The sequence below is a fragment of the Panthera onca genome, chromosome A2 (genome assembly GCF_046562875.1).
Source record: "Panthera onca isolate mPanOnc1 chromosome A2, mPanOnc1 haplotype 2, whole genome shotgun sequence".
Classification (NCBI taxonomy): domain Eukaryota; kingdom Metazoa; phylum Chordata; class Mammalia; order Carnivora; family Felidae; genus Panthera; species Panthera onca.
In genome coordinates, this window is record NC_138340.1 from 130,359,575 (window position 1) to 130,381,647 (window position 22,073).

At 41.7% G+C, this 22,073-nt stretch overlaps 1 protein-coding gene across 4 annotated transcripts in view; it reads right to left on the reverse strand.

Annotated features, from left to right (window-relative positions):
* Positions 1-637: 637 nt before the first annotated feature.
* DOCK4 (dedicator of cytokinesis 4) overlaps positions 638-22,073 on the reverse strand; it is a 432,206-nt gene continuing 410,770 nt past the window's right edge. For 2 of the 4 annotated variants that reach the window (XM_078440451.2, XM_078440448.2), the window contains 11 exons: positions 20,194-20,370; positions 19,209-19,292; positions 15,395-15,514; positions 14,943-15,064; positions 14,497-14,617; positions 13,392-13,473; positions 13,157-13,266; positions 11,383-11,455; positions 9,504-9,617; positions 6,693-6,754; positions 638-3,267 (listed from right to left, as the gene is read on the reverse strand). In XM_078440451.2, the coding sequence (XP_078296577.1) occupies positions 2,836-3,267; positions 6,693-6,754; positions 9,504-9,617; positions 11,383-11,455; positions 13,157-13,266; positions 13,392-13,473; positions 14,497-14,617; positions 14,943-15,064; positions 15,395-15,514; positions 19,209-19,292; positions 20,194-20,370 (1,497 nt within the window). In that variant the 3' untranslated portion in view covers positions 638-2,835. The remainder of the gene's footprint in view (positions 3,268-6,692; positions 6,755-9,503; positions 9,618-11,382; positions 11,456-13,156; positions 13,267-13,391; positions 13,474-14,496; positions 14,618-14,942; positions 15,065-15,394; positions 15,515-19,208; positions 19,293-20,193; positions 20,371-22,073) is intronic. The other 2 variants (XM_078440457.2, XM_078440464.2) reach the window with 2 other exon arrangements.

The following is a 22,073-nucleotide window of genomic DNA, read 5'->3' on the forward strand; positions in this document are numbered from 1 at the left end:
TGTTTCCCGTTTTTTTTAGTGAAAATCAGGGAGAAAAGCTGGCCTGTGGATAGAGTTTGTCACAGCTGGCAAAGGTGGCTATTCCTTTGTATGTCTTGCAGTTACCTGTCTTATGTCAAGTTTTCCCATGCAGACAAACTTGGGACTTTTTTTTTTTTTTAGAGAGAAAGTAAGAGCACATGTGTGCACAAGTAGGGGAGAGGAGAGGGTCAGGGGGAGAGAGAATCTTAAGTAGGCACCACACTCAGTGCAAAGCCTGATGCGGGGCTCAATCCCATTCCCACGACCCTGGGATCATGACCTGAGCCAAAATCCAAGAGTCAGAAGGATGTTCAACCAACTGAGCCACTAAGGTGCCTCTGGTTTGATTTTTAAAAATGGCTCTGGGTAAGTCAATTAACAGTCTATCACCCAGGTAAATCTCATTTCTCTATTGGTAGTAACCAATACCATTATCTTTTAACTTTTTTTCTCTAACGTATAAATATGCTTTGTAGGGAGAAGTGCATCAAGCAAGGCACAATAACAACAAAATAGGATCTATCAACAAAGAAGTTCAAAAATTTCACGATATGACAAGAGATTTACAAAGCTTCTATTTCAGGTAAAGATACACTGATGACAGTAATAAAGACAGTTATATTAAGATTAATCAGGTAATTTTATTAAATATTTACCATTCAGCAGCAACCAACATGAACATCTGAGCTAACAGAATCTTTTGAAATGTTCTGCTATATAGCTGCTTCAGAAATACACGCACATGATAAATTGAACTGTTCATTGCCAGAAAAAACTTTTTAAAAAAGGGCTTCAAGAGCAAATAACACTGATTTATACTGTGCCCAAGCACTAGTCAACAATCTATTAAATTACAAAGGAAAAGGAAATCAAAGAAGCTTTGTTATCTTATATGCATGTCAACTTATTTAAATGGAAGGCTTTACTTCTTTAAAGCAACAGGAATATGGAGCTTCCTATGTGTGTGTGTGTATGTGTATTTAAGGATGTGATTACAAACACAAAGTGTTATCATCAAGGCAAACGCTAGTTCCAGAAATTTCCAACTGCAAAGCTTGCAAGATACAAAGCTAAAATTCGGATGTTCCTTTTCTCAATTATGAATACTTTCACTAAACATAAATATTTAACATATATTAATTTTTCTGACATTCAAAATTGTAAAGTCAATATGGCAGAATTATTGTTAAAAGCACATATGTACAAATATTCTTTTTCCATACATAAAGTATTTGGCATAATTATAACAATCATACTGCATCCACAACTGTTTGCTTTTATTTTTACTTTTTTTTTTACACATAATGGTATCTCTTATTAAAATTAACCAGTTATGTACAAAAATACTTGAACATTTATTATAGAAAACCTCTATAACCAGCCTCAACAGCGTATACCTGCTGAATGGTTTCATTAAGAGAATATAAAAAAGTGGTCACTGCCTTCCAGGTAAGCTATCAACAAAAACAAATGGGGTTAAACTAAAATGAGCTTCCCAACAAAAGAGGGAAAATATTTAACAGTGTGATTTAAAATACAGTTCATATTTATTGAGTGTTATAAACAGTCAGTAAAAGAAAAAAACAAGGCTACAAAATACATTACTAAATACAAGGTGCTTTTTCCACATGTCTGCAACTGGGGCATCAGCATCCCTACCTAGATCTGCGATGCTGTGTGTCGGTCCTCAAGCCAGCGGGGTCTACAGCCATCTCACCCATCAGCAAAGACAGGATCAGCTAAGAAGACAAGCTCCGGTAGGAGCTTGGAGAGTTGTGAAGAATTTTCTATTTGGTGCAGGATTAAAAGTTAATGCCCTTGCCTTTTGAAAGTCCTTTTTCCATTTAATCATGCTAATATATTTTCTCTAAGGTTTTTTTCTTCATTTACGCTATTGATTTAATACTGTCCTGTATTGATTCCTGAATTCTTGTTAATGGGACACATTAATTTGTGCCCATTTAACACGTGAACATCTGCGCTTCTTCAGTGACAAATATGCTGCAGAGGAAACGATCAAGTAAGGAAGCTTGCGCAAGATTCAAGTAAACATCTCTCCTGGGGTCTTTTGCCTAATCTAGCCGATTGGAACTCTCAAAGTAAATTGCACCTTGAAAAGAAATACAGTAGATACCATGATGTCAGGGTGCTAAAGGATTCACCAACCAATTCACAAAGCAGAGTTTGAAGAAAGCAGACAGTGGTCAATGTCAAAAGCAACCTTAAAGAACTCTTGTTTCAAGAACAAAACAACTTGCAGCCCTATTTCTTGCAACCCCTTAAGTGTATTGTCTAATGAGCCTGCTAACTTGTGATTCTGTTGAAGTGCACGGATCAGTCTTCTCATGGAAAGAGCGAGAAACCTCCCCTTATATACAGAAGAAGCCTTCTAAAGTAAGGACCGTCGTGTTAGGATGTGCATTGACTTAATAAGCTTTCTCGGAGTATCAAGTATTCAGTAAAAAGTGTACAACATCACCCGTCCTATTGTTGGACAATCTCGTATTGGTTTTAAGATTAAACTAGATAAAAAAAAGGGAACATAAAAAGATACAAAAGAAGTCTTCAGCACTATTTACCACTTCCAAAGGAGAAACGTTTTAAGGAAAGTCAGCCATACTCCATGTAACATCCGGCGTTTTAGATCAGTAACTTTTAATATTGTGCAACATATTAATAAGCAGGTTTTAATTCCATTCACTGAAAGACGAATCTGGGTAAGTTATTAAAGTGCCTACACTAAACATCTCCTGGTCCTACCGCCTATTCTCTTGAAAACGGCCGGGCCTCCTGGCAGGGGACTCGCAGAGGGACTCACAACTGCGAGACCTTGCGAGGCAGGGGCCGGGGCCGCGGGCCGGGCTCAGTCCTCCGGGTCCCGTTCTCCAGGTGGCCGGGCCGCGCCGCCAGGGGCTTGGGGGGCAGCGCGGGCGGCTCGGCCGTGACCGGGATGGAGAGGCTGTGAGGTAGCGGGACGGGCCGCCGCAGAGTCCGCTCGTACACGCTGTAGGGCGGCGGCGTTTTGCTCTCCTTGCGCACCGGCTCCTCCGGCCCGCTGTAGCCCGGCCCCGCCGCCGGTGCCGACTGTTCGTTCACCTGATTTTCGAAGCCTGAGGTTTCCGAGGTGCTACACCGGCTGAGAGAAGAGATGCCACTGCTGTAGCTGCCCGACAGGACGGGGGAGTTGGAGATCAGTCCCGGGGAGTGATACTCCACTGGAGAGGGAGTGAAGGACTGCACCGAGCCCTGCCCAAATGCAAGGGGAAAGGCAGAGGAGAGAAAAGTCATGGCCATCCTGAACACCGGCTGTACCACGAACCCTCCCAGGCCCCTGAACTCAAGCCCTAATCCCCAATACTCAGAATGTCACCGCATCTGGGCTCAGGGTCTTTAAAGAGGCAGTACCTTAAAGTGAGGCCTTCGGGGTAGGCCTGCCTGGTATCCTTATAAGAAGGGGACATTTGGCCACACAGGGAAAAGGCCACGTTAAGGCAGAGCGAGAAGGGGGCCATGTGCCAGCCAAGGAGAGCGGCCTCAGGAGAAACCAAGCCTGGTGACGGCTGTTTGGGGATCCTGTACCTCCAGGAACTGTGAGAAAATAGACTTCTCTTGTTTAAGCCTCCCAAGCTGTGGTGGTTGGTAATGGCAGCCCTTCTTGGCCTACGGCAAACCCCCAGACTCGGATTTGAGGTGGTGGTATTCTCAGCACGGAAAACGTTCATCCAAGCTTACCTCACTGCCCATTTTCAGGATAGAAAGAGGACAAATGTAATCAGGAAGAAAATTCAGAGGCATATAATTAGTCCTGTGATTTGGAAGACAGGGAACCAGCAACGGAAGGCTCTGGCATTATCATCTTCCCTTTCCAGCTCAGCAGGGACTGGCTCAGAACTGGAGGACAGCAGCCAGGGCAGTCGGAGCGGGGACAGGCCTCCCAGCAAAGGCCTCCAGAGGAGGAGGCAGGCACAGTAGGCCCGTGTTTGAGTTTGCTCCCACCCCAGACCCTTGACCTGGAGCTGCCCTTGCGTAGCTCTCAGGCTCGAGAGTTGGACACAGGACTTGTTGCATCTGGAGTGTTTTCTAAAACCCTGACTTGGTTGCTAATTTTTTTAAAGAGGAAGATTTCTCAAAAACCCCCACATTTTTTGGCATTTGATTAAAAAAAAAACAAAAACCCTGGAAGTTCTAGCAACAATGGCTTGCTTTTTCTTAAGATAATTTTTGAAGCTGATGAGGGGCTTTCCCCTTGAGACGGGGCACGAACTCTTCAGTTTACGGTAGCCTTCGCCACACTGTTCTACCAGCCTCCTTCGCTCATTCATGTCAGCTGTCTACCCTGTTGGCATCTGGATTTGCTACTTCCCTATCAGGTGTCCTATGGAAAATGAGTCCTAAGTGATGCTCTGTGAAAGGAGGGTTCTACTGGGAAATAACACATACTATGCACTCCTTGAGTACATTTAAAGCATAGTAGCATGTTAAAGTTTTCTAATAAAGAAAACGAAAGGACTTTGCAGCCCAGTGTTTTCTACACGTATCTGACCACAGACCATTTTTTTTCTGTTTATCACATAATGGTCCATAACTAATGTTGTATGGGACACATTTTTGCCAAATGTTATCCTAGACTAACTTTACCTTGGTCTCTCAACTAATGCTGGTAGACACAAATGTGTTCATTAGCAGGAGCCTAAAATTAAGCATCACCAATTAAGAGATCCAAATGCACTGCTCGTTAACAAAAATTAGACCACAAGTTCAAAATAAGGCAGGTAAGCTCAGCCTTCTCCAGAGGATTAACTCCATCACTTAATTGCTGGAAAAAAACTAAGTTAAGGCAGCAAACTACATTCTATGCATCGCAAAGGTCATAACTGGGTAGCAGTGTGTCCCCTCACATAACGCAGGAGTTACAAAACAAACGTTCCGTTGTCTTTTCAAACCCCTTTTGTAGAGATATGGCTAGAAAGCTACACCTGGCCAATAAGAACCTCACCAGCTCTGCAGAGAAAGTATACACCACCTTCCTATATAGGAGTGTTTTGTAGCTACCTGAACATTCTCATCCCTTAGGTTCTTTTTACAGAATCAACCTCTGTGACTTACCATGTTATTACTACTCTGCAAAAGCAAGTTGGAAAATGCAGATGTTAATTGCATTAGCAATATGTGGGAGCTCCTTGTGAGTAAGGGTACATGTAAGATGTGGAAACATCATGTTGCTTTCTTTCCCATCACGTCAACGTGATGGTCCGTGGCTTCCAGAGAGAATGCAGTCACATGTACCTTATGATTAACAGCTGCATTGCAGAATGACCAAAAAAAAAAAAAACAAAAAACAAAAAAAAAAAACCCAAAAAAACCCTAGCAAATAATTTGCACTCTCCAGCAAATTTCTACATCAGAAACGTTGGCAATGCAAATGAAATCACACTTCCTTGCAATTTTCTCCATTTTGGGGCTTTTGTTTTCCAGATTCTCAGTTTCTATCAGCAACTATCCTTAGCATCCAGATGCATTGGATCATGACCTGCCCCTATGTTTTTAGAAGCTAATTTGTCTTTTTCTTTCACATTAGCTAGAAATACCTCAACAAAAAGGACATGGAGCATGTAAATCCTCACTCAGACACAAAGTCATTCTTTTCACAGTCACTTCAACCTTGTATTTGCCTCTGGTGCAGCAGCTCTGAACACCAATGTCTGTAGGTATTGACAATCCTTGCAGCCAATCTGATTCAATTTGGATAGAGACCAAATATTATTCTTTATCTTCATGAGGGATTTTGTATGTTTACAGATGTTAAATAGCCTATGTTTACATATCAATTTAAACGTCTCATCTTTAAAGCTTTTCAATGTTTCCTAGAAATTTTTGAATTCATTTTACTTTTTTTTATTATCAAGTATATATCTCTACTGTAAATGAAAACCTTAGAATAAAATATTAAAAGAGAAGAAGTTGGGTCTGACTTTGTCAAAATGGGTGAGGCTGATAGAAGCAAAAAGGTACAGGAGACCATTTACTAGGTCTTCATTATCAAGTTTTTCAAGTTGTTTTTCTTTTTCTTTTTTTCTGATGTCCCTTAAACCAAAGGAGCAAACTGAAAACATCCTAGGAAATACACTGAGACCATATTTCTTTCCTAGTTCAGTGTATACACAGACTCTAGTCTGTACATTCTCACTTTCCCGACTTGGGGAATGAGGCTAATATAAAAACAAACAGTTTCGGGGCGCCTGGGTGGCTCAGTCGGTTAAGCAGCCGACTTCAGCTCAGGTCATGATCTCGTGGTCTGTGAGGGCTGTGAGTTCGAGCCCCGTGTCAGGCTCTGTGCTGACAGCTCAGAGCCTGGAGCCTGTTTCAGATTCTGTGTCTCCCTCTCTCTGACCCTCCCCTGTTCATGCTCTGTCTCTCTGTGTCTCAAAAATAAATGTTAAAAAAAAAATTTTTTTTTTTAAATAAAAACAAACAAACAGTTTCATTCATGGAGGCAGCTCTCTAAAAGCAAAGTCTAGTATTTTCTTTCCAATCTTCCTCCACCCCTTCTTTAGATATTCTTTGTCTGGTCTATACCAATGAAAGCACTTCAGTGATACACCAGGAGGAGTCCTAAGGAAAGAAGGAATGTGGGGCCAGTCTCTAGCCTGAGTCTAAGTCAGAGTCTGTACCTTCAGTGGAGATCTCCCAGCAGGCGAGGGGGATACTGACGTTGTATGTCTTGCTGGTGAAGCTGTAAACAGAGAGAAATCCTTTCAAAAACCAGAAAGGTGACAATCTGAAAATGCCCTCTGTGTACAAACTCCTACAGATGGCCCAGTGCCCAAGGCCCTCCTAGGCAAGGGGGGTAAGGGAGAAAGTGACACCTTTCCAAAATAGATTCCTCACAAAGGATGGCAGCACCAAGCCAGGGGAGAATTAGTGAAAAGTCACCAGAGCATACATGATGCTCTACAGAAGTGACAGAGGCTCGAACTGGGCCCATGTTCCATTTCTGCAAAGTCCAGATGCTTTTCCACTGCCCAATCTATTTCAAAAGGTGCTTTTAGGTGTGAGGTGCTGAAGAGAAGTCTTTGGAGGATAGCTGCTGACTCTGACCCGGGCAGCAATGGGTAGACCCAGGGTATCCAGACAACTTAGAAAGGGTCCATGAGAATAAATTCTTACCAGCCTCCACTTTCATATCCCAATACTCCCAAAACAGAAGATACTTGGCCACATCCAGACAGGAAATGAGAAGTTTTCTGTTTACCTCCCTAATGCTCCTACTCAGGTCTTCTCTTTGCACCTGTGGGGTGGAAGTTGGCCGGGGGAGGGGGGCGGGCAGGAGTGCAAGTGGTTCTCTATGAATTTCATCATTATGGCAAAGAAGTGTTCTCTCTTTGTTTCTCCCACTAGACTTTCAACCCTACACCTGGGATTCAGGACGGGTGATGGCACTGCTCCGTGTGCTTGTAGGTCAAATTCAGCCCCCTGAGGCATAAGCACGCACACGGAGAGCTGCCGTGATGCAGTCAATGCGGTGAGTGTGAGACAGATTTCCCAATTCCACCTACAGAGGTTTCAGTGAGTTCAGGGTTTCTTGGTCTGTGATAAGCTGCCATTCTCCCAGCTGTCAAAGTGAGGTTTGCAACGCTTAAGAAAACTAGAGAGAGGCTGAAGGAAACAAAGACAGACAGTTACGTATCCCCCAACAGTGACCACGGATGATGACAGGAGGACAGACCAGGAAAGCAATCAGTGCAGAAGGGAGGGTGGTCCTGCCAGGTTCAATCGGGAGAGGTGAGTCACCTGTGTGCTCTGGGTGCTGGGGGACCAGAGAGAGTGGCCCACTGTTGCTCTGCCCTGCACACTTAAGGGCATGCCACCGGCACTTGCCACGTTCCAGCACCAGCATTTAGATTTCCTATCCTGTCCCCGGTGGGTGTTGATTATGGGAGAAAATCACGTATGCTTGGAGAAACAGATCCTGACTGGGAATTGTATTTCTTCCACTGCTGTGTGTGGCACAAGTCCAGGTTTACTGTAGCTGACCATCTGCTTCGTCTTGACCCAGGCATTCAGTGGCCCCACCACGGTGGACTCCACAGCAGCCCTCGCAGCCACAGCATATCCAGAGATGTTTCTCTAGAAAGACATTCTCCCACAGAGGCCTAAAATAGTTGGTCAGTATCCTTGCCTACTTACGAGTTTGAATGGGCCTAGGAACTTAACTACCATCAATATTACTGTTCCTTTGAAAATGCTTTCCAACATCATGACACATCCAAATTTAAACTGGAGAATGCTTGACTATATGTACATCATGAATAAGATACCAATTACTTGATTGATGCATTTTCCGCTGTCCAGGGTGACAATGGTATTCTAATGCAGATTACCAATTAAGCCTAGTTACTTCTTACTATGTCTAAAAATCTCCCAAGCCTTTCAAAACCTGTTGGTGACTTTTAGTTTTGGCAAGTATAGAATACACTGGGTAGCACACAGTGTATTTTAAAAAGACAGAGAAAGTTGCTTAGTTAAAAAAGAAAACAGAAAGATGAGATGCTACTATACAGCAAATGAAACATGAGTGATCAACCCAGAAAAATCCATGAAGGAAATGTCCTATTTAGGCCAGTTGTATCTGTAAAGCTTCAAAACTACTCTAGACATATGTGACCGTTGAAAAGACTTTCCCCATCACTAGCATAGGTAAAGTCAGCAGAGCAGGTCTTAAAGGCTGTACCGTATCAAGTTCACTGAGCAAACGGCTTATTCAGTTGGAAAGGGTGCCTGTTATTGCTATCAACTCACAAAAAAAAAAAATTCTTAAAAATTTTCTCCAAATCTAGAAAGCTTTGGTAAAATACCAATTCCAGGGCTTTACTCCAAAAATGGTGATCTCCTGATTCAGTAGGTCTGAGGTTAGGCCTAAGAACTTGCTTCTTAAACCATCACCGGAGGGGATGCATCACCCTGAATCAACCCCTTAAGAAATCTCCCTCTTGAATACAGACTTCTCTATGCAAGGGACAGCAACGGATGTGAGGTCAGTTGTTCCCCACAAGCCTATTAAGTTACTGGTAGTCAATTCCTATTTAGGGGCAACGTGAAACCCTGGCATCAGTCCTGAGTAAGAGTGAAGTGGCTGCCTTCACAGAGCTTGACAGGAATGAGGTGGTTCAAGCAAAGGACAGAGAAAACACTACTGGCTGGTCAAGGTTAGGGCACCTCCCCAAATTCCGAGGACGGTGCCGAGCAGGAGAACATTCTACAAAATCTGTGTATGGAGTTGATAAGGAATGGAGCGCTGTTTGACTTAGTATAGGGAGAAGTTCAGGAAAGAGGGGAAAAACATTGTAAATGAATTATGCAGCTACTAAGGTTTTTACCTCAGACATCCAATGCCCACTTTTCTCTGAGGAATTCACGACAAGTTGGAGTAGTCATAAAAGTGCTTTTATAAAAGTGATTGTTCAAAGGCTTCAAATACCCACCAGTTTGTGTGGGTCTTGGAGGGACAGGGGGAGAGAGAATTTTCCCACTATCCGACATGTTCTTGGCTTCTTTCCCACTGTCCAGGCTCCAGCTGCTAGGGGTGGGATTCACAGCTGGAAGGGAATAACACAGCTAAAAACACATGGACCACTTTGCCCCTCCGACACTTGCGATCTTAGAAGAAAGTCAAATTATCCAGAATGAAAAAATCAACTGGATTAAAAACAACAACAGCAACAATAACAGGAAACCTCCTAAATACTAGGCCTTCATTTAATTGCTTACCTCACAGTTATAGTTGACATTTAATTGGGTGGTAGCATGTCTGTTTATTTCCCCTCAAGCAGTCCAACAGAACTACCAATCTCTACAAGAGCATAGAATCTTGTTGAGAATTACAAATGTGTTTAGATGCTGGATAACAGATGGAGGATGTAGTCACTAAACTATTCTAAAACTTGGGTTTTAGTGTCAATTTGTGGACAAGTGGCATCCAACAAGGGGGAAGGCAGCGAAAGGCTAATATTTCAACTACCTGGCAGAATTAAAATGCTACACCATCCTGATGACCAACTCTTTGAGAAAAGAACTCTTGTTACTGAAATCAATGGATTATACCGAAGTGTGTCCTGAAAAAAGTAATTTGGAATGCTGACAGTATCATTACTTTCTTGTAATTTGCCTGTTCCATGCTTCAGTAAGATGTAGAAATATGGAACAACCCTGTTAGGAACAAGGGCAAGACACACAAGATTATAAATAGCTGCTATGAAAGAAGGTTTACAGAAGCAAGACTTCAGAGTTCCTGCGGCTTGCTCCCTGGACAGACGCTGCCATCTGGTGGACACATGTAGGATTCCAACTTTTTACTCTAAATGACCACATTCATTTAATGGCATGGAATTACCACTCCTAAAATAATTTTTCTCTGCTCGGTTTTAAATTTGCTTTGTGGTTTTCTTTGGTAGAAGCGGTAAGAAAAATAATAAGCTCTCCTGGCAAAGATTAATATCTGACTTGTAACGTTAAAGCAAAATTTGTGTTTTAAAATAATTTTGGCTCTCTTCTCACTGATTTCAATCTCCCAAGGAAAGTTTTAATGTTAATCTACCCGTGTACTCAAATGACAATACAGTTTAGTTCTTAATGAGGACAATTAAAGTGCACTTTACGGGAACATTTCATTAGTGACTCTTGATGCGTTGGCTTACGGGACCACTTGATTGTTGAGGCCTGACCCTGAGAGAGGCAAGTGGGGGACCTACTGCAAGCCCCCACCTGCACAGTGGACGAAATCACATTTAATCTGCTGTTCATCTTCTGCTGTGTTGCACAGACTGATGCTAATTGGCTATTAACTGCTATGCATGTGTTTCTCATTTTGTGTGTGACCTTGAGGCAGGGCACACTCCATTATGCACTGGATTGCAATTCTTAAATAGTATGTGAGTCCCCACAAACAACAGAAGAACTGGCAGAGTGAGCTTTGTGAAGGAAACAAAGGGCCGGCGGGGGAGGGGGGGACCAGGCAATCAATCTGGGAAGGTGCTATTTTCCCCCTGCTAAACAAGTACCTAATTGGCAACTCTGTTTCAGGGAACACAGGAATTGCCTTGGTGACCTGACACCAGAAGCCATTAAACAGAGGAGTTCCTAACTTGCTCAGGTTCTGCTGTTCAGTCCCACAAGGAAACAGTTTTGAAAGAATGCATCATCAATGGCGGTCTTTCATTAATCCCCTAAGGGGCAAATTAGTCCGGATCATTAAAGATCTGAAGATCTGCCTTCCACACAGACACACGGGAGACTGGAGGAAATGAGGACAAAACACACCCTTCCACAGTTCAGGACTGATGAAGGGACTGGCTTTATACCCACCTTTCTCAGGTGCAGAAAGATTTGGGTCACTGCGTGGCAACGCCCCATCTCCAATATGATTAAACAGCAGCCTCTGGAAAGGTATAAGAGTCTATTTTTATGGTGCAGTTTGCTGTCATGTGAGACCTTCTAGAAAATGAGATGATTGTCTCATTACTGAAACTTTTTGTTCAAAATAATTTTTACATGGTATATGATGAGCCTACGAACCAAGAATTCGATTATATTTAAGGAAAAAAGGGGAGAAGAACTTTAAGTTTAAAAAGTTTGTATTCAATTTTAAATGTAAATGGTAAACACATTTTCATAATAAAATGGAGGGAAAAACAGTAAGGAGCACTAAAGCTATGGTGCTCTTTATAAATACAAATGCCAGACTGGCAATATGAAATGCAAATAAGAATGAAAAAAGAATTATTAGCTCAAAAAATCTCTAGTGAATGGACATGTTTTCAGTCCTAAGTTAAAAACATGGGAAATGGACAATATTCTACAATTTTTAACCCACAAGAATGTTACTTTTACATGGTTCTACCTAATATAGTAAAAAAAAAAAAAAAAAAAAAAGAAAGAAAAAGTGCAAGTCCTTAAAAGCAGATGCACCACAGCAATGTGTAGCATTGAGCTTTTGGTTACTACACACTGCTTCACATTTTACCAAAAGTGGAAACGTCGGAGGCTAATCAAGGAAGGCTTTCAGAGTCCCCATGCTGGCAACACGCACTCCTGGAGCCGATGGAACAGAGTGTGAAATTCCCTCGCAACACCAAGTGACAAAGGGAAATAAAACTGGGGAGCTAGTTCAGCCAAACGCACTCAGAGAGAATTTCTGCGAGACATCAGTGTTGTGCAGATGAGGTATCCTGGGGCTTTCGGGAAGATTATACAATCAGCAAAGATAAACCAATCAAGCCACATCCCACTCGCTCTCATCCATTTCCAGATGCAGTTACAGACTTCTGCCAGGATGGTGTAGAAAAACAGAAAAATTAGCTGGAACATAAATAAGTATAGTTCTCTACTCCTAAGTTATTTCCAAAGCATTGGTAAAACCCAGGGTTACCCAACAATCTTCACCTTTGGAACCACCCTTCACGGCCCTTGAAGTGCCTGGAGGGCCAGGCCTTTGGCCCTGCCCTCACCGGGACCAAGAGGGACCACTTCAAAACCAAGGCCAGGCAGGGCGTGAGGGCCGCAGTGCTTTACTCCCGAGGCGTACAGGGAAAGCCTGGGCACTCAACTGCTTCTCCCTCAATGTAGTACAGAAGAATGGCAAAGGTGAACAGAAATTGGCCCTGCACTCCTGGGTACCTAGTCTGAAGCTTTCTCAAACTAGGTAGAGGTCAAAAGAGAGGCTGCTGGATAGATCATGCTTCTCTGAACGGTCCTTTGCTAACATAAAAAGCCGCTCCGAATTTCTGCTATGCACACATGCAAACAGACACTCCAACTCATCCACCTAATTACCCCTTGTAACGTTTAAATAGCAGCAGTGAACTACAGGGTCAGGTCAAGGAGGGTGAGATCATTTCCCATTTTCTGCTCAGCTTTACTGCTCAAGCAACAACACTTGTATCTGTATAGGAAATATGGCTCCAACAGAAATTGCGAGCAATGGGCATGGGACAGAGGTTCACTCTTCACTCAGACAGACTTGTTATCTAACACAGCCCATCTGGTTGCCTCTGGCAGGTACGGCGTTTCTCTGCAGAGACATGTAAGCAATTCCAGGCATTTGCTTGTTTTCTAAGTATCTCCGTCCCACAAGGACTACCTGAGAAGTTTCCCCAGGTGTTGGATAGATGGCACTGCATGGTCTCTCTCTTGGAGACAGGCAAGAGTTTTCTCTGGAATGTTTGTGTTTGTCAGACAGCAAAGGGGAAGCTGGGAAGAGAAGAAAGGAAGGATCATCAGGGGGTGGAGCTGGAACAGTCTGGAGGACGGGGCTTGTGTGCGGGGGCAGCAGGTTCCGCGGGCACCCTCAGTCTACCCCACGCCCTGGCACTGACCTCTGGCACTCGATGGGGCAGAACTTGTCACGTTAGGCGAAGCAGAGTGAGTAGAACTCAAGCTTGAGGTAGATGGACTTGGCTGGAAATACATGGGAGCTGTTATCACACACTGCTTGGAGGCTTCGGACAACACTGACATATTTAAAACAAAATCACTGTCCTTTTTTTTTTTCAAGTAGCCAAAAAAAAAAAAAAAGACAAAAAGGAAAAGCCATTTAGAAATCTAAAAAAAATCTCAGATCAACAAGGAAGCCTGTCTGAATTAATCAAGAATCCAAGATTTAAAAACAAACAAAACAGTCTGAAAAGAAAAAAATCGAGATTTTGACTCCTGCCAAGGGAACACATTCGTGCTGGTTTTGGCGACATACTAGGACTCAGGACCAGGCAGCAGCACACTCCTGGACTAAAGTGCAAGCAGCAAGACTCCCAGCCTAGGGCACGTCAAGAGGTGAGCGCTTCTAAAAGGCAGAAAACACTCCTTCTTGTTTTCTCCAAAACTGTGTTCAAGGCATGAGTTCCGCAATATGTATTATGCTCCTTTTCTAAAGACAGTGGTAAGGAAAATTTCAGCTTGTTCTACTAAATTGTTATGAATGCCCTATTAGCAGTGTCTGAATAAAATTCTGTGTTGCAAGAGTTACACTGACTAATGTCCTTATAAACTGTATGTTTTTTCCTTTAGTAAAAATATTTTGATTATGAAAATTTGTTGACGTGTACCTAGGTAGAGAGATGTTATAATGGACCTCTCAACCATGTATTGTGAAGCAAAAAGGCCACTTAGCAACGCTAAGAGGCAGCTAGCATGTGGTGACATGTTCCAAGAGTCCCCAAATGAAGTGGTAAGTTCCAAAGCTAACTCTGCCCGGCCTTTCCCATTCTTGCTCATGTCTTCTGAGAGTAGATGGGCGGTTTTGAGAGGACTATCTTTGTAGACTCCAGAGACCAACAAAGCAGTAAGAGTGTTTAAAGGTTTGTCCTTAACTCAAGTTCTTGCTCGCAGATCTGTTCATTAGCACAGCAGAGTGAACGGAAACTCTCATGATTGAGACAGAAAAGGAATACACACGACCAGACGATTAAAAAGCTAATCAAGTACCTGCATGTTAAAGACTTCATCAGAGCTTTCTGATTGCCCTGTAATATTGCTTACTTCAGCAGAAGCTTGGGAGGACAGTGAGGAGGAAGAATATCGGTTGACAGCTGGGTAACTTAATGGGCTGTTTTGGGGGAAAAAAAATGGTCATTAACTCAGTCTCTGAATTGCACTTCATCACATGCTGGCATGGTATAAAACCAAAGGAAAAAAATATACATTCCATTTTGTTGTCTCCTGTTTGCCTCAATATAATCAAATGTTTGAGTTTATTTATTTCTCATGCTGTTGCTGTTTTACCAGTGGCAGATGTCTGCAGCTGCCTTGCGGGTTAATTATTTCATTAAGAAATAGCGTATTTGACAAATTGTGCCATAAAGAATGAGAGAATCATTCCAGATCATCTTGTGGGGATGCCAAATTATAAGATAATTCAGAATATGACTTACCTGCGTCTAGGAATTACCCTGGTACCATCTGGGCTCATCGAAGCAGGTGCTGAGTTTCTACACACACGAGGGCTTCCATTAGGAAAATGGACTGGACTGGCTTGTATACAAGCAGAGAACTCCTAGAGATGTAGTAAAGCACATATTTAAGAGTAATTACATGGGCAAAGAAACTCGTGAGGTATTTTAGTATACTGTGACAAGGCTAAAAGGTTATAAATGTTAAGTTTCATTATTATTAAGCTTTCTCGCCCTTACTTTTTGGGTTTTCATAAAAGCTGAACACGGCACACGGAAGATAATCCAGTTTTAATATTGGAGGACTCCCTGGTAAAATGATGCAGTTTGGTAGAAAAACCAAAAGATGTCACTATTGGATACTTCATCGTCCCTCTAATGAAAAGCAAATGGCAGTGGTCAGACTGCCCCCTATGGACACTCTGTGTACGTACCTGTATCCCTAAGCTTGACTTCATCACAAAGAACTGGTCCACCAGCTTTTTGTGCAAGGGTCTCATATCTTGAGGTACAAACTTCTCATGCACGGCCAAACCAAATTCCAAAATCTGTGCCTTGATAATAAGGAAGAAACTCAACGTCAATAGGTAACTCTACCAAGTGCTTGCTAAGGGGTCAAGCACTGTACCATGCATTGTGCATGCGTTACTGTGAATCCTCTCAATCCCACGAGACGGGAACAATCCTTCACTTACGGGTGAGGATCAGAAAGCTCTTGCAGGTGCTAAAAGACAAATGGGGATTCAAACTTAGGTCTTTCTCATTCCAAAGACTTCATTTCCCTGGTACCCTAAGTTTCTTTCCCATGTATCTGAGATCTGTAACAACAACCCTCTTAAGCAAGTATGTGTCCCTTTGGCCCCCTTCTGCACTGGTCAGGATTGGGAAGGAGCGGCTCCCTATTAGTGGGATCAGGTACTTCTCCCTGAGGTATCTCTTTCCTGGACGGCACCCCCTTTTCCACATTACCCTTTTCTCTTCCATCAGGTTCTTCTGTTCCCATCCACCCCTCCCCCAGAATTCCCAAATTTGTAGAGGGGGACACAGAAGTAAAACAGGAACAGGAATTCTATAATAGTTGCTACGCTTTTTGTTTTTGTTAAAAGCTATTATTCTCATTCACTTATTATAATGCAATAATTGAAGCAGCTCCTACTTAAATAGTTTCTTGCTGTGTGGACCCACAAGAGATGGACATAAGCATTCCAGTTTCTTTTGTTCTTCAGCTATTAACAGTGCTTAATTCCTTTGATTTGAGTATCAGCTGTCTTTTACATTTTAAAAAATGCCCCATACTACAGTGGTCAAAAGAGCAAACTGCACTGACTGAGAGGAAAGCAAATCACACCATTACCACATGGTTTTTATCTTCATGGCTTGGGAAGATTCAAGACTGAAAGCTCAGGACTGAGCCTGGTGGGTTAGAGCTTCCAGAACTTTCCCTATGGGGACAGGACTATGGCAGCTCCTACCCACTGCCAGTGTATCATAAAGATAAAAATACCTTAAACACCAATGACACCTTTAAAAGGAATAGTAAGAGTGGAATGTATGTCTGACACATAAAGGAAGAGTCTGATGAGGGATGGAAGGACATGGAAGAGTTGACCTCAAGGGTCAACTGTATGTTGGGTAGGAATCCAGTCTCCATTTTAAACACATGCTGTTAGGCGACCTCTCTTTTGTCCAAATCAAGTTGAAGGTTGGGTTCTCCCAGAAGTAGACTCTGGCATGGAGATTAGGATGTTTACTGGGGAGTCACCTGGAATCCCTGTCTGTGTGAGGGAGGGGCAGAAGCAGGACTTGACGAGAAAGCAACCAAGGCACAGGGCAGTCACGTCAGCCTCTGCTGACACCAGGGGGGCTGTGGGCCTCAAACAGGCTGTCAGAGTTGTGCTCTGTTGGGCTCAAATGGCCAGGCTGTATATCTCCTCCGCAGTCATGGGATGTGGGCCATCCAGGAAGACGGTCATCTTGGGGCAGGCAGTGCTCTGTAGCTGAGGCAATAGCTGAAGGACCTGAGAGCCAAAGGTATCTGTTGATGGCCACCACTCCCATCAGCTGGGGCAACAAGTCCTTTCTGGAAGAGCCAGTGGGGCAGTGTGTCCCCGAGTCTACTACATAGTTTTTATCTGAACCTCACAGAGGTCCAGAGGAGCATGGTGCCCTCACTAACCTAAACCCTGGCTGTGGTGCATCTGCTTTTAAGGACTTGCACTTTTTCTTTCTTTTTTTTTTTTTTTTTTTTTTTTTTTTACTATATTAGGTAGAACCATGTAAAAGTGACATTCTTGTGGGTTAAAAATTGTAGAATATTGTCCATTTCCCATGTTTTTAACCTAGGACTGAAAACATGTCCATTCACTAGAGATTTTTTGAGCTAATAATTCTTTTTTCATTCTTATTTGCATTTCATATTGCCAGTCTGGCATTTGTATTTATAAAGAGCACCATAGCTTTAGTGCTCCTTACTGTTTTTCCCTCCATTTTATTATGAAAATGTGTTTACCATTTACATTTAAAATTGAATACAAACTTTTTAAACTTAAAGTTCTTCTCCCCTTTTTTCCTTAAATATAATCGAATTCTTGGTTCGTAGGCTCATCATATACCATGTAAAAATTATTTTGAACTATAGTCTGGCAAAGGTGATATGACTTGCCCAAGGTCACATTGCAGTCACCTGTACTGATTGTCCTGTGACAGAGATCTAAAGTTTCCCCCAACAAGGCTCTTTCCACAAGGCCCTACAAACATAATCAGGCAGGATGTGGAGGAAACAAAGGTTCCTGGTAATCTTTTTCTTTTCTTTCCTTTTTTTTTTTTAATTTATGTTTATTCATTTTTGAGAGAGAGAGAGAGAGAGACAGAGAGAGAGAGAGACAGAGTGTGATTGGGGGAGGGACACAGAGAGAGGGAGACACAGAATCCAGACTCTGAGCTGTCAGTACAGAGCCTGATGCAGGGCTCGAACCCATGGACCATGAGATCATGACCTGAGCCGAAGTCGGACACTTAACCAACTGAGTCACCTAGGTGCTCCCTGATTTTATTTTTCTTGACAGCCTTCTTGGCCCTTTTAATTTTAATTCTGGGGAATGAATTCAGTCAGACTGAATACAGCAAGTAAAAGTCCTGCAGTGAGGCAAACCACTCACAAGAGATTGTGCTCAGGTTAAATACAGATTTTTGAGTATCAACAAAGGCTACACTTACTCCATGATCCTAAGAATTGGATAACCTAACCTGCTCACTTCTAGTATCGACATCATCCCCAGAACCACAGTAGGAACTTATTCTCTATTTCTTTGCAGGTCAACTTAAAGTAATTCCTTTCTCTTTTCCAGATGCTGCATACCTGGCCCTCTTCCAGCCACAGTTCCTGTCTGTGGTCACTTCTTTCTCCCTAGTATTAAGTTCTGTGGATTAAGCCTGCAGAGCATAAAATATGGACTAGAATCAGAAACAACCTCATCATTTTCTAATCCAAAAGGGAATGCCTTATTTGTTAATTAATTTGGTATTATCAAGTAGAAAGAGATGCTCTGGTCACGTTTTATCATATGTATTCCATTTTTTATGGAATAACCATTATGCCTCCTACCTCAGAGGTTTTCAAACCATTTTCAGGCCAAGAGCCAGCAACAGGAATGCAGCAGGCAAGAGATGACTCTAGTTCTTTGTACTTGATGGCACTAAATAAAAATAAACTATGCTTCCTTGGAGTAGAAATGATAGGGTTGAATCTAGTTTTGTCCATACCATATGACCTACAGACTTAGTCTGCAAAACATGATACTGTTTTAAAGCAAAGTCTATTGATTGCTCCCTTACTATAACATTTAAGGCAGAATCTCATGCCTTCATTCACTCATTCATTTATCTATTCATTTGTTTTGAGCTGGCCCGGACTTATCTGAGTCCAAAATTTTGAGTGAAAAGTTGGCATCAAGCCTCCAGCAAGTCTTTAGGGAGAGAACATTCAAGCACTATTCTAAGAGACTACATGAGGTTGCTTGTTATAAGGGGCTGCCATAGTTTACTCACTGTTAAATTTACTTTTGCATCAAAGTGGAAAGTTAAAGTGAAAATTAGCAATTTTGAACACATTACAGATGAATCTATAACCCTTGACTGACTGCTTCTGTTAGAACACCGATGGAGAGAACCACATAGATGGGTCCCTGGGTAACCATGCACACATATCTCGGCAGGAGAGAGAGGTGACTGGCTTCTGTCCCCACCTACCTGCTCAAGCATCAGCTCTCTTAACCGTGCAATTTTCTCTCCATCTTCAGGGTGACTTAAGATATATTCTTTGACAAAAAATGCCTAGAAAGAGAAGGGATAGTTTACTTCAGGAGAGTTAAAAAGAAAGTGAAAGACATAGTTGCTTCTAAAGACCTGGCATCTTTTTTTTTTTTTTTTAATTTATTTATTTTGTGGAGGGGAGGGGCAGAGAGAAAGGGAGAGAGAATCCCAAGAGAGAAATGGAGGGCTCAAATTCATGAACTGCAAGACCATGACCTGAGCCAAAATCAAGAGTCGGACGCTTAATTGACTGAGCCACCCAGGTGACCCATGGACCTGGCATCTTTAAAGAAACACCATTGTGAACCACATTTCTGGGGCAGAAGGAATGACTCCTACTGAAGGCAGCTGGTCAGAAAGAGAACAAAAGAAAAGGATTGTTCAAGGAAGAGCAGGGACTGTATAAATAAGAATCTTTGGTAAACTAAGCAAACAGCAAATCAAATCAATAAGCTTTGTATCCTAAAACGAAGTGCTTTAAGATTCAGTATGACCAAAATGACAGCCTCCTCACCTTGTAAGCTACTGTGACTTTCTGTTTAAAACCAAGATGAAAAGTCCGTTTAAAGTACCTACTAAAGAAGATCAAACTTTTCTATGCCTGTGAACGTCTTTGCACAGGGAAATGGTTTTAGGTAGACATTTATTAAATAATGCTGATACCCTTACTACTTTATTCATCCAAGAACACACACACACACACACACACACTTTTATCCTCAAAAATGTCATATATTGGAAAAATGGAGTAAGTGTGCATCACAAATGACTATATGTTTGCTCTATTTAACAAAGAGCTCTGTGTCAATTGTAGCCCTATGTTAGTTTGTGGATATGCACACATATTTTGAAAAAAAAAAAAAAACCTCTGAAGCCCTAAGAAATCACATTTAAAAACTTTCAAATGATACCTAATCCTCACCTCTTGATACCTGGAAACTCCACCATTAACCGCAGCATCTATAACTCCATTCAGGCACATGGTCAAGGGATTAATATTCTGCATCTGTCTTGTCTGACACTGACTAATCAGAGTCTTCAGCTGCTGATTCTTATTTTCCAACACTTCAATTGCATTTTCCAGAGGACTCATTTCCACCTGAGAAGCAAATGGGCATAAATATATATTGGATTTTGTGACATTCAAGAAGAAAGTAGATCATCCATGTTCTGAATGATTTGTGCTCCCCCTCGGCTCCCATCAATATCTCTACCAGGGGCCATACAGTAGAACAGACAGGATGTGGAAGACAAATTAGCTGTTCATTCGAAGGTCTGCAAAGTGAAGGTGATTATACTGATTGGTTGAAATGTGATTTGGATAATCAGCAATCATCAATCCCATATTAGCACTGCAACAATCAATGTAACCCGCAAAGAAAATCTAAGCATCTCATGCCTGTTAAAACTCACTTATCTTTTCTCCTGAAGGGCTAAATATTCAGGGGCCCTGCATATTATTATCACATTTCTAAATGCTTACTTAATGCAAAGCACCACAGGAGATACAAAGATGCATTTACAAATCCTCTGATGTCAAGATGCTTTCAACCCAGTTGGGAATATGGGACATATGCCCATATGGACCCCATATGCATATATAACAGCACCATAAGGTGGCACAGGATGGTACTCAGTTGGGAGTTATAGAAAATAAGTTAATCATATATGCTGCAGGATCTATTTTTTGAAGGAGAGCCAAAGAGAATTATAATGACTTAAAAATTCTAGCTTATATGGGGGACCGAACTGAAAATGATGAAAATGTTCTTCAAATATTTAACATTGGAGCCATTATTGTCATTGACATTGTCTTTGAAGAGAAGGTCTGCCAAGCTCTTAGCTATAAAGTAATTCAATCTTACAATAAACACATTTAAATATTGTGGTCTTTTTTTCAGTTAAGGAAACAAACTGGACTTTTAAAGTTCACTTACATCATCATAAAACAACACTGCAAAGTATGAAAATAATTTGACAATGTAAAAATTAATATTATACATTCATCAAGAGAGACTAGTAAGGAAAGATAACCCAGAAAGTAGAAAGTATTTATAACCTAGAAAACCATCAAAAAGCCCCTGTCCAGAATATATATAGAACTCTTTTTTTTATAACAAAAGAATAAAGATTTTTATTAAGCATTGTAAGTTGCATTCAATAGCCTTCGATACACCATGCCACAACCCACCTACAATCAGTCAGACCCAACAGCAGTTTGTTCTTGCACAATCCATGAGTTAGGGCAGAATTCCCTTCAACTTACAGTAAGATCTTACTCAGGTCTTGAGGGCAGGAATTGGGGAATTATATCTCATTTCTGACCACTAATGTGTGATGAGGAGCATCAGGAGAATTATACAAAAATGAGTAAGAAGTGATTCTGATCTCAAAGTACATTTTTTGGAAGCATTAATAAAAACATCAAAATGATATAAGTATACCTGTTCAGAATATATACATAGAACTCTTATAAACCAATAAGGAAGAGGCAAACAACCCAGTAAAAATAGGCAAAAGACTTAAACAGGCACTATATTTACAAAGGAAGAAGACCAAGTGGTCAATAAATATATGAAAAGGTGTTGAACCTCATTTGTGATCAAAAAAGTGAAAAACAGTACCACAATAATATAGTACTAACCATTCACCAAAATGGCAAAAATAAATATGACAATAGCAAATGAGGGTGAGAATGAGAGTACTAGAATCTCTCAATTTCTGCTGCTGGAAGTTCAAATTGTTTCAATCGCTTTGGAGAACAATTTGGCATTAAACGCTAAAGTTAAAGATATCTTTATT